The sequence below is a fragment of the Callorhinchus milii genome, unplaced genomic scaffold (assembly GCF_018977255.1).
Source record: "Callorhinchus milii isolate IMCB2004 unplaced genomic scaffold, IMCB_Cmil_1.0 Scaffold31, whole genome shotgun sequence".
Classification (NCBI taxonomy): domain Eukaryota; kingdom Metazoa; phylum Chordata; class Chondrichthyes; order Chimaeriformes; family Callorhinchidae; genus Callorhinchus; species Callorhinchus milii.
Window position 1 is genome coordinate 1,064,640 of NW_024704772.1, and position 17,495 is coordinate 1,082,134.

At 49.0% G+C, this 17,495-nt stretch overlaps 2 protein-coding genes across 7 annotated transcripts; one reads left to right on the plus strand and one right to left on the minus strand.

Annotated features, from left to right (window-relative positions):
- Nucleotides 1-1,560: 1,560 nt before the first annotated feature.
- Nucleotides 1,561-16,402, plus strand: LOC103189414 (parvalbumin, thymic). 6 transcript variants are annotated; one of them, XM_007909794.2, is made up of 6 exons: nucleotides 1,561-1,708; nucleotides 2,342-2,518; nucleotides 14,021-14,088; nucleotides 14,595-14,727; nucleotides 15,251-15,360; nucleotides 16,118-16,402. In XM_007909794.2, the coding sequence occupies exons 3-6, from the start codon at nucleotides 14,028-14,030 to the stop codon at nucleotides 16,141-16,143; spliced, it is 330 nt and encodes a 109-aa protein (XP_007907985.1). In that variant the 5' UTR covers nucleotides 1,561-1,708; nucleotides 2,342-2,518; nucleotides 14,021-14,027; the 3' UTR covers nucleotides 16,144-16,402. The 6 variants fall into 6 exon arrangements, with proteins under 6 accessions (XP_007907985.1, XP_007907988.1, XP_007907991.1 ...); XM_007909797.2 differs by lacking the exons at nucleotides 1,561-1,708; nucleotides 2,342-2,518 and adding an exon at nucleotides 8,281-8,368; XM_007909800.1 differs by lacking the exons at nucleotides 1,561-1,708; nucleotides 2,342-2,518 and adding an exon at nucleotides 8,454-8,470.
- Nucleotides 4,022-9,202, minus strand: LOC103189416 (retinoic acid-induced protein 3). Its single transcript, XM_007909801.2, has 4 exons — nucleotides 8,909-9,202; nucleotides 6,629-7,587; nucleotides 5,498-5,556; nucleotides 4,022-4,933 (listed from the first exon to the last, which is right to left on the minus strand). The coding sequence occupies exons 2-4, from the start codon at nucleotides 7,584-7,586 to the stop codon at nucleotides 4,880-4,882; spliced, it is 1,071 nt and encodes a 356-aa protein (XP_007907992.2). The 5' UTR covers nucleotide 7,587; nucleotides 8,909-9,202; the 3' UTR covers nucleotides 4,022-4,879.
- Nucleotides 16,403-17,495: the final 1,093 nt, after the last annotated feature.

Consider the following 17,495-nt stretch of genomic DNA (forward strand, 5'->3'; position numbering starts at 1 on the left):
CGCAGCAAGCATTTGCATATGACTTCCTCGTATATAGATAGAGAAGCGAAGCGAGACATTGTTGATGATAGTCCTTACATTTGAATAGCGCCTTATCACGGCTTCGAGACGCATCTCAAAGTGCTTCACAGCACACACTGTAAAGCGGATTGACTGTAGAATTTGTGGACCGCAGTGTCCTACAAACTCGTGGATTGAAGTGACCAAGTTATTATTTTTATTTTTTGGAAGGGATTATCACCCCCGGAAAAGCGATCTGCCAGCCGACTAACAACCGGGCTCGGCTCCTACTTACTGTAGATAAGCAGAGAGTGTGTGGAATAAGGAAACTTGCTTAAGGTTTCTCCCCACCCGGGAATCAAACCCGGGATCCTCTTGCTTGCGAGGCGAGCGCACTAACCACTAAGCTACAGGACTCCGGTGGGGGTGGGGGGAGGGCCGTGTGTAATTGTCGGCTTGGGACACTCGGTAACATCTCGGAGCGCTTCGCGGCGATGGAGCGGAACTGGAGGTGGGTGGGGGGAGTGCGGTTGGGAGGGTAGGACAGGTAAGGCTTCTGAAAGCGGAGACAAGTCAGACAGGTGATGGTTTCGGATGTGCTGAGGATTATGAGGTGTTGGTGGAATTCTCCCTGAGCTGAATGTTCCGGGTTGTGACTCAGGATGGTGGAAGGCCACCGAACCAGTTATGGCTTTTGTCCTCCTTGATGTTTACCCACAGGGTTTGGGGCGGACACACTGGCTCCCTCACTCTGATATCAACCCTGTGCATCTCACTGAAAGCAGATCTCTCTGCAGATATGCCAGTCACCATGACGCAAGTGTCAAGACCGATCTCTGACCGCACTTTCGATCATCTTCCAACGCGCACACGCACAGGCTCACATTCCCCCTCCCTGCCTTCCACAGCCCCTTGTCTACCCATTGCCCCGTCCCCACCTCATCCGGAATTTAGTAATTTAGTAATAATAATAATAATACTTGCATTTGCTATTGCAATATCAGGTCGTCGAGATGTCTCAAAGTGCCTCACAGGAGATACTGCAAAGGGATTGACTGTTTTGTGGCCAAAATGCTGCAGCAAATTGTGCACAGCAATGTCCCACAAACTGTCGTGGGTGGAGTGACCATATTATTATTTTTGAGGGATTATTACCCCCAGAAAGCGATCCACCAATCGGCTAACAACCAGGTTCCTACTTACTGCTGGGTAAACGGGCATGTGGGTGAGTAAGGAAACTTGCCTAAGGTTTCACCTTGCCCGGGAATTGAACCCAGTCCTCTCGCTTGTGAGGCGAGTGCTCTAACCACTAAACACTCCCGTTCCCCCTCCCCACCTTCCTCGGCCCCTTTCATACCCTTTGCCCTCTCTTCCCCACCTCAGGAGGAATTTAATCCTAAATGATTACAGCAGATTGGTAGAAAAGTTAAGTGACTTTTGTTGAGATGTGCGTAAAGGCAGATTAAGTCTGACTACACTGCTCTGACCCAATCTGCAGAAACACGGTTGATGAAAGGAGATCAGCCGGGAGTGTATCGCACACCGTGTTATCCTGAAATCGGGAGCAGCTGGAGCTCAGGCGGATCCGACATCTTTCTGGGAATTATTAGAGATGTGCGTGAGGTCTAACAGCCTGAGAGCGTTCGACATTGAGCAACGAGACTGAGACAAGCACAGGGACAGGACCCTGGGAGCTTCACTGATGCAGGTGGGAAGGAGGTTCAGGTTGCACTGTGTGGGGGGGGTACAACAACTTGCATTTACACAGCGTCCCTCGCACAGGGTAGTGTCCCAGAGCGCTTGACAGTGGCCGAGGAGGCTCCCGAGCCGGGTGGAGGTAACCGTAGGCACGGTCGAAGAGGAAGGTCTTCAGGCGCGACTTGACGATGGGGAAGGAAGGGGGCAAGGCAGAGGGATTGAGGGAGGGAGTTTCAGGGCGGAATGGCTGAAAGTGCAGCCACTGATGGTGGAACAGAGGGCATGAGTGCCAAGCAGGAAGCCAGAGCCAGAAGAGCGGAGGCAGCGGGTAGTGGTTTGTGGGGTAAGCAGCTCAGAGAGATGGGCAAGTGCCAGGGAGTGAAGGGATTTGAAGATGAGTGAACAGCTGGCGGGCAGAAAACTGAAGGGGTTTGCGTTGTTCCACCATTACCTATGTATTGGAGCGCAAGATTCAGCAAATTAATTTGGAATGTGGTTGACTTATTATGTAAGAAATCACGGCACGCAATCTGCTAGCAATACACCCCCACCCGCACACCCCCACCCGCACGCACACCCACTCGCACACACCCACACGCACGTACATAGCAACGAGATGAGTTGCTAATTGTTTTTCTTTTAGTGCAGTTTCGGAGTTTCGTCGAGAAAGGAATGTTGGCACGAGCCCAGGAAACAACTCGCTGGCATTCTTCCAGACAGTGTGACTACCACTCGGGTGGGAGAGAAAGGGCGAGAGAGACCCGCTCCAGATTCTTATCTGAAGGGAAAGATGAGGCGTGAAGACCAACCTTCCGAAGGGGTGAGAGTCTGCCCTAAGCCCGCCTCTGATAACACCACGAAAATTGAAGTGCGTCCACAAAATATGCAGTCAATTCACTCTTAGGTTGTATCCTGTGACGACGTTTCTGGGACGCTGCCCTGGGTGAGGGGCGCTATATACATGCAAGTTGTTTCAATGGCGTGCTGAGGCGTTGTATCAAATACGAGGATTATTGTTAATAATCTTCTGAAGGTTTGTTGTGCTCTGTGAATCCTACACATTACGGGACAGGGTGAAACCTTGGAAGGGGCTGGGGATGGCGGGGAGGAGGAATGTGAGCCTGTGTGTGCGCGTGCGTGTGTTGGAAGATGATCGAAAGCACGGTCAGAGATTTATGTCATGGTGACTGGCGCATCCGCAGAGAGATCTTTTGGATTCCTGTAGCTCAGTGGTTAGAGCACTCGCTTTGCAAGCGAGACACCTGGATTCAATTCCAGGCAGAGGGCGAAACCTCGGGCAAGTTTCCTTACTCCACACAGAGCCTAATAATAATCCCTCCAAAACAAAATAATAACAAATTGGTCATTTTCAATCCACGGCTGTTTGTGAGACGCTGCTGTGTGCAATCACCTGTCCTACCCTCCCAACCGCGCAACCCTCACCCACCTCCAGTTCCGCTCCATCCCCGTGAAGCCCTCCGAGATATTACCGAGTGTCCCAAGCCGACAATCCCTCTCTACCCCCCGGGAGTCCTATAGCTCAGTGGTTAGAGCACTCGCGAGAGGACCAGGTTTGATTCCCAGGCAGTTTCCTTGCTCCACACACTACCCACTACCGGGTTTCACCCACAAAATACAGACACTCCACTGGACAGTATACTCTGTGAAGCGCTTTGAGACATCTTGAAGACGCGATAAGGCTCTACATCAAATGCAAGGGTTATTATTATTACAGTGGCTTTTGCATTGACACACAATGCCTTTTACCTTGAGGGGATGTCTTAATGAGCCTGACCTTGAGCTTGAGTGTGTGTGTGCGCACGTCTGTTTTGAGTCACACCTTGAAATGGGAGGCAGGGAGGGAGGGAGACTGCTGTATGGTTGCTTTCAGTTAATTTTGACTGATTTCACCTCCCAAACTGAATTATATGATTGCAGCCCAACCCAGGGAAGGGCGAGCAATAAAAACTCGGTATGGAATGTGCTGTAATAAATGATAGCACCACCTGTGTTTTGGGGTGACAGCAACGTCCAGTTGGGAAGAGTTGGGGCAGGAAAAAAAATGTTTTGACTCGGTCAATCTACGAGTGTTTGTGGGGCACTGCTGTGCGCAATTGGCTACTCGTTTCACCCACAAAACACAGTGACTCCACTTCAGTTTGTTTTGTAAAGCACTTTGAGAAGTCTCAATGATGTGATAAAGCGCTATATCAAATGCAAGGATAATAATAATTATTATTATTTTGCTTTGTTCCATATTCTAAAACAAATTTACTTTTTGCAACAGGAAAGTTGCAACAGAAGTAAGGACAAAAGCATTTGCTCGCTTAAAAACATTTTTAATGTTAAATTTCAGTCTGAATGAATTGTACAAACACTGGTATTAAAACTCTGGTACAGACAGATTATATCAAAAGTCACAGGAATGCACGGCATATACAGTTATACATCAATTACTAACAAGTGCAGTGACAGAAAGAGAGGAAGGAGGTTTCTGAAGGCAATTTATGTCGTTCTTTAGCTCTGAACTCCATCACCTTCAGCGTTTAGATACATTCATTATAGCATGAGTGCTGATATGTACAAGGGGATCTAACTTGCGATCTTTCTTAAATAAGAAATCCATTTCTTAATCAGGACAACTCCCGCACTCAAAGCCAATCTCTTGTCTGGGAATCTAAGGTCCCTCTGTGATGTGCTGATGGCCTTCCAGTGAGCAGAACAAGGACCGTCTTCATTGCTTAAGAACCATCGCAAATTACATCCGCCATAAACCCCATGGGCTGTAAACGGTTTATTTGTGATAATTAAGTCCTTGCATGCAAAAATATAATGTGTGTATGTATATATATATATATGCTCATACTCTCCAGTGCAGCTGAGACTTGGCGGATTTCATGTGGGACACAGGCAGCTCTTGAATGGGTTAATGGCACAAGGTTTGTGTGGGGGTGTACGGGTGATCAGAGAGATGCACATCCCCTGCCAGGCACCGAATCACTGGCTGACCACTCCTTTCAGTCGCTCACTCCCAACGTGGGCAACGTGACAGAGGACATGAGGCCGAGCCAGGCATGTTTCGTGTTGGGGAGGGAGTCCAGCTGTTGATCTCCTCGGGGCTCTGCAGCGTAAGCCTCGTTCCACTCTGCAATCCATCCCGCTCGCTGTCGAGAGGGCTCGTTTAATAGATGGGTCGGGTCTGCGGTCTGGGGATGGTGAAGTCACCCGGGGTACCCTGAAATACACAAGGAAAGGACAAACGGGTTAATACAATACAATTTACCTTCGTACAACACAACAACGAATGACATTTTACACAGCGCCTTTCACCTCGAGAGGACGTCCCAAAGCCCTGGACAGTCAGCGATTTGTACCCGAGCTGGGGGTTGGGATCAGGAGGGGTGCAGGGAGGGTGGGGGTAGGAGGGTGATCAAAGGCACGGTCGAAGAGGAGAGTCTTGAGACGGGCCTTGAAGGAGGCAAAGGGAGAGAGGGAGGGGGTGAGGCGGAGGGACTGAGGGATGGAGTTCCAAAGGGCAAAAATCAAACAAAAATACAGTACGTGGGAAAAAAACCTGTAGTGCCTTTCAAGTCAGGTGGACGTCCCAAAGCATTTAGTGAGAGAGCGAGACTGGCAACAAATCATTGTATTCCCCCATGTGTCCCCCCCACCCCCCAAATCAATTGCTCATTCAACCTTCTTTCATTCAAAGAATTTGCGCTTGATGTCGTGGGCTGTTTTAGGAGAGCCTTTCTGTGTAGTGTACATTGAGAGTCCTTATCGCTCAGTTCTCACTCACCGGGATGGTGTTGCTGTACATTGCGTTTGGAATCTGGAAACTGGGGTTGGTCCCGTTGGCTGCGGGCAATGGGGAGGGAGAGAGAGAAAAAAATACATTAACAAATATACAAATGGAGTCCCGTAGCGTAGTGGTAAGTGCGCTCGCCTCGCAAGCAAGAGGACACGAGTTTGATTCCTGGGCGAGGAGTAAGGGAACCTTAGGCAAGTTTCCTTACTCCTCACACATGTCTCTGTTTACCTAACAGCAAGTAAAGAACCTGGTTGTTAAGTCTGTTGGCGGATCCCTTTCCGGGGGTAATAAAAAAAACAATGAAGTCAAAGACTTTCACAGATGGAAAGGATGAAGGTCAAGGCGAGACACCGCTGTGCGCAATTGTGTTGCTGCATTTCGCCAACAAAAAATACAATGACGTGATAAGGCTCTATATCAAATGCAAGGATTATTATTATTATGAAGGTAACATTAGTGAATGACTGAGTTTACCAGTCTCTGAGGTTTCGAGGAGGGAGGTTTCATTGCAAACCTGGCTCCAGGCAATTTCCCACCCGTCAGGTCCCGTCAGGTGGAGCATTGAAGATCATGAGTCACCACTTTACAGCAAAACCCTGTGAAGTGCTTGAAGGCAATTGCGGTTGTGTTTGGTTCCTTTCGCTGTTTTTTTTGAACATTGCTGTGCGAAATTGGCTGCCGTGTTTCGCCCACAAAGTACACAGTCGCTCCACTTTACAGGGTATCCTGTGAAGCGCTTTGAGACGTCTCGATGTGATAAGGCGTTATATCATACGCAAGGATTATTATTATGAAGGTTTGGAGTCGGGAGGACGTCTCAAAGCGCTTCGCAGCATTTCCCTGTACAGTGTGGTGGCTCATGGTCTTCGGTTGTGATCTAGAAGAGGGGAGGGAGGGCGCGAGGTGGAAGGATTGAGGGAGAGAGTTCCAAAGCGTAGGAGCGTAGTGACTGAAAGCATGGCCGCTGATGGTGGAGTGGCGGGAGGCGACAAGGAACAAGCAGGTGGTCGGAGCCAGTTGAGCAATGGGGAGGGTGAGAGAGGTCAGAAAGGTAGGGGGGTGAGAGGGCGTGAAGGAGATTTGTAGTCGAGTGAGATCTTGAAATGGAAGTGCATTCACCTTGGTTGGATTGCTCCATGATGAACATCTGGTTGTCTACTCCTTTCGGCTGCTTGCCTTTAGGTCCCTGTTCCTCTGGCCCTTCGTCAGGCTTGGCCGGGCAGGTGAGGTGTCGTAGTTCAGGGCAGACGTAGAAGAAGATGAAGACCCAGCCATTGGCGACCAGGGCAATGCTCAAGGTCGGGTCGTCCCATACTGGTCTTTTGTTTAGCAGGTCGATCCCCCGCACGAACATGACAATCCACACCACCCAGATGCAGATGGAGAGGAGCAGGGTGACGAAAATGTATGCCCCGTGCTTCTTCCACTTGCTGTAGCGTCCGCAGAAGCCACAGATGGAAAGGATGAAGGTCAAGGCCATAAGGAACATTACGTAGATCAGCAGCATGACAAAGACGTCGGGGCTGTACTGGCAAGGCTGGCTGTTTCGCTCTATGGTCAAAACCAGCCATATAATCGCAATGATGACTTGAACCAGGGTCAACCCTACCACCAAGCCAAGCAAACACCACACAGAGAGACCCGATTTGCCACGCACCAGCCTCAACACCCTAAAGGCGTGGGCCAGCAGGCAGGAGAAGCACAGGGCGAACAACACCCCCCAGAGGAAGATCCTGGTGGGACACGTCCTGTGGTCCAGCTTGATGATGAAGGCGAAGGTCAAGCTAAAGATTCCCAAGGTGCCGATGAGGAAGATGAACTGGATGGGGAGGGTGGACCTCTTCCTGGGATTGGAGACGTGGGGGATCAGGAACAGGAACAGTACCATCAGGGCGATGGTCACCACAATCCCTGCAGCTGCCACGGCCTCCAACACAATCCCCCACACGGCGTCCAGGTCACACAGGTTGGTGTAAAGTGAGGGCACGTTGGAGCCACAGCCCAGACTCGAGACCAAGTCACACAGAGACAACAGGAGGAGAAAGCCCAGTGATGGGATTACCCTCAGCCTCATCATCCTGCAGGGAGAGAATATTCAGGAGTGTGAAATAGACGCTTTTCAAATGCAATCAACCTTGTAATTCCAGGTCTGTCGATTGTTTGGTCAATCAAAGTTTGTGGGCCGTCGCTGTGGACAATTGGCTCCCGCGTTTCGCCCACAAAATACACAGTCACTGCACTTTACAATATATTCTGCAAAGCGCTTTGAGATGTCTCAACGACGTGAAATGCAAGGATTATTATTATTATTAAAAAAAAATTGCTCAATCCCCACCCAGCCATTTTTGCCAGTCACCCAACAAAAGTCTACAGTCGCTGTGCTCGGAGGGAGGTTTGTTTCCAAATTGCAATCTGTAGCCGTGTTGGGATTTGGTTTGGCATCCACTGGACTGACCGGGGATCAGAGCTCAGGACTTGTGTGTGTGTGTGTGTGTGTGTAGAGGTGGGAGGGAGACAGCAATGTTCTGAGTAAATCACTTTACCATTGCTGGTTAAGGCGCTTTATGCAATAACATGAAATAATTTGTTTTGTTTCCTAAAGGGATTGGGGAGCAACAGAGAGAGAGAGAGAGAGAGAGAGATCAGAGGCGATTTATTCCTGGTCTTAACCTCAGCATCGGAATTTGATCCTTCGCATTTCTCTAATGCCCGGTAATAAACTCTTGATCTCCTTTCCTTTAATCACCGATTATGGGCTTTTTTTTTTGGTGGTGAGGGGAGGGCGGGAGGGAAAAAGTCTCTTTGCAAATACTTAATACCTTACACATTCTGCTATTCTCCAACCCTGAACACTATCAGGTAGGGTTCTCTCTGCTTAACACTAATAATAGTAATTCTTGCATTTAATACAGTGTCTTATCACATCTTCGAGATGTCTCAAAGCCCTTCACGGAATATACGGTAAAGTGAATTGACTGTATTATTTTGTGGATGAAAATGCAGCAGCCAATTGCGCACAGCGGCGTCCCACTAACAGTCCTGGATTGAGTGACCAAATTTTTTATTTTAAAGTGTTTTTTTGTAGGGATTATTACCCCTGAATGCGATCCGCCAATCGACTAACAACCGGGTTCCAACTTACTGCCGGTAAACAGCAGTATGTGTGTGGAGTAAGGAAACTTGCCCAATGTTTCGCCCTGCCCGGGAATCAGACCCAGGTCCTCTCATTTGCGAGACGAGCGCTCCAACTACTCAGCTAAAGGATTTATACAGCGTCTCAGAGTACTTAATCAATTGAGTCCATGCAGTTCTGAAATTATAATAACTAAGAAAAATAATGTTACCGTAAAGTTTGTACACTATATATGAGAGAGAAAGGGTTGTTAGATTGTACCGTACCTGCTTTTTCGGTTAAATATTCCCGGTCAGCAATGCTTTCTTGGACTTTTGTTCGCTGCAAGTTCGAGAGTTGCTAATCTGTGGTGAATTTCAGTTGAGTTTTGTGGCGTTACAGTTATTGACTGGCACTACCTCTCTTTGGGTCTCTCTCAAGCACCTTCTATTGATCCTCCCCATAAACTGGGCTCATTTTATACCAATCTTAAAGGTGTGCCTGCAGCTTGCGTCAGACAGCCTTTGGGTGAAATTCCAAAAGTGATTGACTATGTAAAGATAAACTGATTGTTTCCGCGTCTCTCTCTCTCTCTCTCTCTCTCGGCGGTGAGTGTTTATCACATGTTACTCTTGACACTGTGGGTGTTGCTTTTAAAAGTCACGAATGAGCTCTTAAACGTTTATGACCTTGCATTTCTAGTTCCCAGTAAAGGGGAAGTATTATTGTCGGCATTTTGTTCCCAAGGTGAGAGATTTAATTACACAGGAAGATTATCTGGGGACAAATTGTACAACCTCTTGTGTTTATGCGGCTTTAGGTTAAGGAGATTGACACTCCCTGGGATGCTAACGTGCGCGAAGGCGTTAGATAAATGCAAGTTGTTGATATTTTTCTTGCCCATCCACAGAGGACATCAGTTGCAACGTGTAAAAATAAATGGAAATATAGAGAAGAGATAAATTTAACACAGCGCCTTTCCCGTTGGGAGGACGTCTCAAAGCGCTTTCACTGTTTAGTGTAGTGACTGTGTGTTTTGCAGGCGAAGGGGCCAGCCAATTTGCGCCAGCGAAGTCCCCACAAACAGCCGTGAAGTGAGCGAGCGATTTTATTTGGGGGGAAGTGTGGGGGAGAAGGATCGTCAGCCAGAACGTTGGAAGAGAGAAACTCTCCTTCCTCTTTTTTACAGGGACTTGAGCTCGCAGTTCAGGCTCAAGCTCTTACACTGGGAGAGAGAACTGGTCACGGTATTTTGCAGTGCACATAAAGGCTGTGTCATTTGCCTAAAATACAGTCACTACACGCCCCTCGAGACATTTCGATCTGCAAAGCGCATTGTTAAAATGTTACTGCACTGCCTGGTGTGATATTACTGGGAAATGAGGTCGCGTTTGCGTGCGATTTAAGGGACAGGTTGGTATGAGGAAGAAACAAATACTTAGGAAATAAGACTGAAGCGAGTGGAAACGCCAGTTAAATAATGCCGTGATAATAGTCCTTGCATTTGATACAGCTCCTTACCACGTCGTTGTTACCACTCTCGGCACAGAGTACACTGTAAAGGGGAGTGACTGTGTATTTTTTTGGGCGAAACGCGTAAGCCAATTGCGCACATCAGTGTCGCACAAACAGTCATGGATTGAGTGATCAAACTATTATTTTTTGGAGGGATTATTACCCCCGGGAAAAGTAATCCCACAATCGACTAACAATGGGGTTCCTAGGTAAACAGAGGCGTGCGTGGAGTAAGGAAACTGCCTAAGGTTTCGCCCCGTCTGGGAATCGAACCCGGGATCCTCCTGCTTGTGGGAAGCGAAAGAGACCTGAACGTGTGACACATGAGCACGTGTATCGAGAGGGGAATTATTCACCTCTCGTGTAAAAGTGGGTGTGATGGTAAAGAGAGGCTTTATTTAGATCAGGAACCAAACCCTTTGTCACCTTGTCGCTGTCGCAACAGTCCTGTTGACTCACGTCCCTGTTTGTTGTGACGTTTGTCACTTGGAGATCGGTGGGGGGTGGGGGGGAACACGTGAAACGGTGGGAGACTTTTACCAGACACTTCCCTGTCACCCGAGCCCCAAATAATCGCGTTGGAGTGGGAGAGATTTGCCTGACAGAATTGGGCGAATTGGCTGCCATGTTTGCCTACAATACACACAGTCACTACACTTTATACTGTATCCTGTCGAGGGCTTTGAGACATCCATCCCACAGTGTGATAAGAGGGAGATCAGTATTATTAGTGTTTATTGTAAGGTCACGCTGTGTGATTGAACTTAATCAGATCAGATTGCACTTAAAGGCTTTCCTCTTCAACTGTGCCTATTGTCACCTCCCCCCCTCTCCCCATCCCAGGCTCGGTGTCAGGCTCCAACACTGTCCGAGACACTGCCCTGCGTGCAGGGTGCTGTGTAAACAGTTGTTGTTGTTGAAGTTCATTGACATCCCTGAGTTGTCTTGTCTGGTCAGAGTGCTCGTGACTTGGGGACATTAACGTCCTGATGTGACTGCCCGCTCCATCCACCACCTATCTGTCCAGCCCTCCCTTCCTCACCTCTTTCAAGGTCCATCTCAAGACCTTCCTCTTTGACCGTCTTGGCCATCTTTCCCCACCCCCACTCGGCTCCCACCCACAGCTCGGGTGCCCAGCCTGGACTGTGATACCCTCCTGACATGACAGGCGTTGTGTCAATATGTGTTTATGTGTTTTAAAACATCGTGTGTTTTAGCTCCAGGGTGACAGGATTACATGTGATGACCAACCCTCTTGCACAGAGCTGCACTGATTGTAATGCTCAGTCTGACTCAGAGGGTGGGTTCTCAGGTCCCACAGAGGGTTGGGAAGCACAAACCGGGAAAAATTCCTTCCTCACTTGTTGTGACCACACGTATCCAGGTGACGTAGCTCCAGTGAAGAGGATCGTGGTCAAAGTGCCAACAGAACCAGCTCAGTGTTGCTAAACCAGTAGTACCAGTGAGCCCGCCAGACACACCTCATCTGATCCTTCTTCATTCAGTGGGTGTTATGATCGCCTTTCAGATTTTGGGCTTAAGATCAAGTGTAGCGTCTGTCCTTGTGAAGGAGCCCTGTAGCATGTTGGTTAGAGCCCTCGCCTCGGAGGATCTGGGTTCGATTCCCGGGCAGGACGCAACACTGGGCAAGTTTCCTTACACACACGCCTCTGCTTACCCAGCAGTCAGCAGGGACCCGGTTGTTGGTTGATTGGTGGATTGCTTTCCGGGAATAATAATCTCTTCACGAAAAAAATGTTCTTGTTATTCACTAAATCCATGACTGTTTGTGGGTCTGTGCGAGATCGGCATTCAACTGCAAGAAAGCCGATCAATTGTGGGCAGAGTACATGTACCCACAATTGATGTACTTTCACGCAGTGGAATGCAGACGAGGGTAAAGGTAGGATTTTGAGTAGTGACTGAACAATACACCCTATGCTTGCGTTATCAGAACTGATTATGGAAACATACAGCGCCTTATTTCATCAGAATGTCTCAGGATTTTACTGTAAACTGTTTGCCCTTTGATAGTGGGCGCCTCTATCAGAGGACAATGGGAACAGTGTCGCAATCGAACCCAGGTCCTGTTGCTTGCGAGGCGAGCGGGCGAACCACTACGCCACAGGACTCCACAGAGGTGGAGAGGCGCAGGTCATTATTTACCCCTCCCTCCCAGAAGTGGGGCGGGGGGCGGGGGGGGGGGGTAGAACTCAGGAGAGTGAGTTCAGCTGAAGTCACCTTGCTCCCTCTTCACATAACAGGGTTTCCGACAGGTGTGATGACACAGATTGCACACCTGTGCGGTGAGATAAATGGCTATATTTACCCATGGAAACAGTATAAATAGGATTAATTCATGCAAAACACGGGGGATCTGGCCTGGACAGGCCTGGTAAATGGGTCACACGCGATGTGCAGTTGGTGGATTGGGTAATTATCCAACCGTGTGTGTGACCTTCCAACCAGTGCCTTGACCCGTTGGGTTCCTGAACGGTGACAGCTTGGTGACTGCCGATGAAATCACAATTACCTTTATTATTAAAGGTAATGGCCAACTCTCCCTCCGCTCAGCAAGCTCCGGCCTGATGGGGAACTCTGAGGTGTCTGCTGGGGACTTCCTAGGAGCTGGGGAAAATCGGCTTTCCCCTGACACAAATGGCGCTGCGGCAATGTAAACTGGTTGCTATTGATATATATGGTATAATTATATATTGATATATCAAGACGTGATAAGACGCTATATCAAATGTAAGGATTATTATTATTGTTGTTCATCCTCGCGTTTCATTTATCCCGTTGTCGAGACGCCTCTAAGCGCTTCACAGGAATTTACAATGAAGCATAGTGACTGTTTTTTCTGGGCGAATGTGCTATTCTTTGTGGTGTCCAGGGCACTTTTGCACTAGCCCTAGTGCTAAGCTTTGCAGAGGGGGTTCACATAGCGTGAATGAATGTAGTCTCGTCTAGTCCAGTCCTGCCAGGTACTGGCTGGCTCGTGTGTAGAGGGCACCCTCACACAGCGCTGGGTGGAAGGAGGGAGCTCTCTCTCTCTCTACCTGATGGTCACAGAAGCCACCCTTTGCCGGCTGTGTCTGTAGTGTAAACAGGACAAGCTGTGATCTAAGCCAAACCCATTGCTGCCAGCAAGGGGGTTGGTGTAATTGGGGCCGGTGTGTTGGGTCGCAGTCTCCTCCTTGTGCAGCCCAAAGGGTATATAAAGTGGAAGGAATCACCTCATAGATAACATCGTGTTCCTCTCTGACTTGCTGCTGCTTCAGGCTGCGAAGACCACGAGGGTGAGTTAATCCTCACGTCCGATACAGCGTCTCTCACCTCGAGACAGACGTCCCAATGCTCTTCATGGGGTTTTACTGCTCCTCTGGGACGTTACCTTGCGTGAGGAGCGCTATGTAAATGCAAGTTGTTGTACTGTAAAAGACTGTAGTGACTGTGTATTTTGTAGGCGAACGCAACAATTTGCAATCTGCGCACAGCGACATCCCCACAAACAGTTGTGAAATGAGCGACTGGTTTTATTAGGTGAGGGAGGGGGAGGATTGTCAGCCAGGACACCAGGAGAGAGAAACCTCCTTCTCTTTTTGGGCTGCAAAGAGCAGAGGCTTAGCTGTCGTGTGTGTGTGTATTGTAACCCCATCTTCAGGTGGTACCTGAAGACCTTCCTCTTCGATGGTGCTACGGTCACCTCCCCTCTCCCTCACTCCCGGCTCAGCGTCATGCTCTGCCACTGTCAAGCGCTCTGGGACGCCACCCTGCGTGAGGGGGCGCGGTGTAAGTGTAAAGGTTGTGTGTGTGTGTGTGTGTTGAGGAACATCTGCCCAGTGCAGACTCCAATGACTTGCATCACCTTCATTCTCCCACAGATTTCCAATGGGGATCACAGACTACCTGGATGCTGGCGATGTGGCTGCTGCTTTAGCCCAGTGCAAGGGTAAAGTATTCCATCTCGTCCTGTAAGGCTCCCCCGAGAGCTCCGGGACACTGCAGGGTGCCATGTAAATGCAATTTGTTGTTGTCGTTTATCGTTTCTTGGTCAGCTGGATTTCCGCACGTGTCAGACACTCGGCTGACCACACCCACACGCCCCCCCCCCACCACCCCTTGTAAATGCCTTGTAGATCCATGAAAATGCATTGACCAAATGCCTGGTCAGAAAGAGAGGTGTTCAGGTGTAATTTGAGGGAGGGAGGGATGGACGAAGGGAGGGAGAGAGAGAAGGGGGTACACGGAGGAGGGAGATTCAGGGACATAGTTGCCGAAGGCTGATGGTGGCAGGGAGGAGCCAGACCAGAGTTGAAGTGTAGCGTAGTGACAGTGTATTTTGTGGCGGGCAGTTTGTGCACAGCAACGTGCTCTTGCAATCAATTGTGAAGTGTGCGAGCGAGGGGTTTCATTTGGGCTTATCTCGCGGTAACGTAACATTTGATTTGATTGCAGCCGCAGACTCCTTCAGCTTCAAGCAGTTCTGTGCAACGTCCGGTTTGGCGAAGAAATCTTCCGATACAGTCAACAAAATCTTTAACATCATTGACGAAGATGGCAGTGGTTACATCGAGGCCAAGGAGCTCAAGTAAGAATAATCACCCGGCTCCACTGGCTCCCCTCCCACAGAGGATAGAGTTGAAAATCCTCGTCCTCGCCTTCAAAGCCCTCCATGGCCTTACCCCTCCCTACCTCTGTGACCTGCTAACCTCCATGCAGACCTGTCCGGTCCCTCCACTCAGTGGCTCCGGCCTGCTCCTTGTCCCCCTTCCTGCCCGTCCCACTATCAGTGATCGGGTCTTCAGCCCCCTTTGGAGCTCCATCCTCGAGTGCCTACGCCTCCCCCCCCCCTCCCTTGCCTTCCCCGTGAGTGTCAGCTTAGACTGTATGATTCTGAGTCCCGATTTGGGGGTTTGAACCCATAACCTTTTGACTCAAGAGGCGAGAGCGCCACCACTTGGCCAGGCTGACACACGCACCTGTATATCGCGCTCTTCACACGGGGTGGCATCTCAGAGCGTGTAAGGTGGGTGTTGTGTGGTGCCAGGGGCTAGTGACACGTGGCGCTGAGTTGCCAGAGTTCGGTGATTGACGTGTGCTCTTGGTTTCAGGTTCTTCCTTCAGAATTTCTCCTCCGACGCCAGGGAGCTGGGCGACTCCGAGATCAAGACTGTCCTCTCGGCCATGGGCATGAGCGACGATGGGAAAATGAATGCCACCGGTGGGTGGGCTTAACCGCTTGTACATCTCAGGTCACCTGCTCTCTGCGCTGCCACGATTCGCTTGCCGTAGGCTTAAGGCTAGTTAAGCGCTACCCTACCCGAAGGCCGCTGTGTTGATGGAGGCTGTTGTTGTGGATCCAGGAGCTCAGATAATAATATGTATATAATATTATATATATATAATTATATAATATTGAGAATAATATAATGAGAATAATCCTTGCATTTGATAAGGCACCTTATCATGTTGTCGAGATGGTTAGGGTAAAGCGATGGAACCGTGTGTATTTTGCGCGAGAACGCGGCAGCCAATTTGCACACAGTGCCGTCCCCACAAGTCCCTGACAAGGGGCGGGCAGTGTGGCTCTGACCCACAATCTTTTTTGACTCAGAGGCAAGAGTGTGACTGAATGAGCTATAGGCTGACAGGATACACTGTCAAGTTTTATAACTGTATGCTTTGTTCACCCGCGTATATACAGTACCGCACAGCTCACAAGCTACAGGCTGACAAAACCTCTTCTCAATCCAGTCTTTATAATAATAATAATATTAATAATCTTGCATTTGATACAGTGTTATCATGTCTTTGAGACGTCTCAAAGCGCTTCACAGGATATACTATTAAAGTGAATGGACTGTATATTTTGTGGGCGAAACGCGGCAGTCAATTGGGCAAAGCAGCGCCCCACAAACCGTCGTGGATTGAGTGACCAATTTATTATTATTTTATTACTCTTTGCTTTGTGTTTGCAGAATTCCAGAAACTGGTATCCGCGTAGAGAAAAACGGGAGCCGCGGACACCCACATCGCGTTGGCTCAGAACCTTGCGGAAGAAACAGTTAGTTATTTGCGAACTATCTCACCCACACTGTCCTCGTAACCAATGCAGCAAATCTTCCTCCCCCCTCCCCTCCACTGACATGATCTTTGTCAGAGAGTATCCTGCCGAGGGTACATTGTTTTACTGAGGTATCATGACATCAAGGAACAAGAGGTGTGAGTGTTGTAATACCAATAAAAAAAAATCCGATGAGAAATGAGATTGTTATTGACTGCACATGCGATCCCGATTATTTGCAACAGGAAAGCAATTGAGAAAGAATTATTCTATTATACTGTTAATAATAGTGAGCCTCGCATTTGATAGAGCCCCTCACCACATTGTTGAGACGTGCAAGCGATATCAATGGCAAGCTGTGCGGTTTTAGCTGGTTAGACTCCCGCAGTTACCCCAACGCACCATCTGGGCTCCCACCAAGCCTTGGCTCTGGCCAACCCGCGCCTAAAACTCTCCGGAATTAGGTAAGCAGGGTGCGTCCCTCCGGGGAGCGAGAGAGAGAGAGTGCGCATCCCATCCCAACAATCTATCTCTGGAATTTCCGTGTGTAGGTTGAGCAGGTGGAATTCTCGGCTTGGGTTTGGATACGCCCAAACACGGCGATGGGTTTCCGTGTGTGTCAGACACCCGCCTGACAACAACAAGGTATAATCCCACTTTGCGTCTTTTTTCTTTTGGCTCTCAAAAAATAAACACCCGGCGTACAAAACTTCCATATATAAAAACAATCATCAAGAGTTACCAGACGGGCAGCAGGCAGGGAGCTCCGGCCATATTAATGTCAATAATGATCGTGGTTGCAGTTGGTATAAAGCGCCTTATATGTCGTTGCGCTTCACTGTAAAGTGGGGGGACTGTAAAGCGTCTTGTCAAGCGCTCTGGGACGCTACACTGGTCAAGGGGCGCGATACAAACGCAAGTTGTTGTTTGTTGTTGTTGACTGTATTTGGGGAGTGGGGGGTGGGGGGGGGAGTGGCAAAAAGGCTGTGCGGGTTTAACCCTAACTTGCGTGAAGTGCGCTATATGAATGCGAGTTGTTGTTGAATCGCTCTCCTCGGTGCTGTATATAGCGCTGACGTTCAATGATCTCAGAATCACCGCTATACTTTATTCCAGGAACTATCAGGGTCCTTCGCCTCTTTCTCTATCATCGGTGATTGAATATAGGCCCCAGTCAGAGCGATCTCAAGAACTAGTCACAACACTTTACTTATCGTTTGTAAATTTTTATTCAACAAGTGATATTCTACAAGCGGATCTTTCCCGACACGGCGCATGCGCATGGAGGCAAA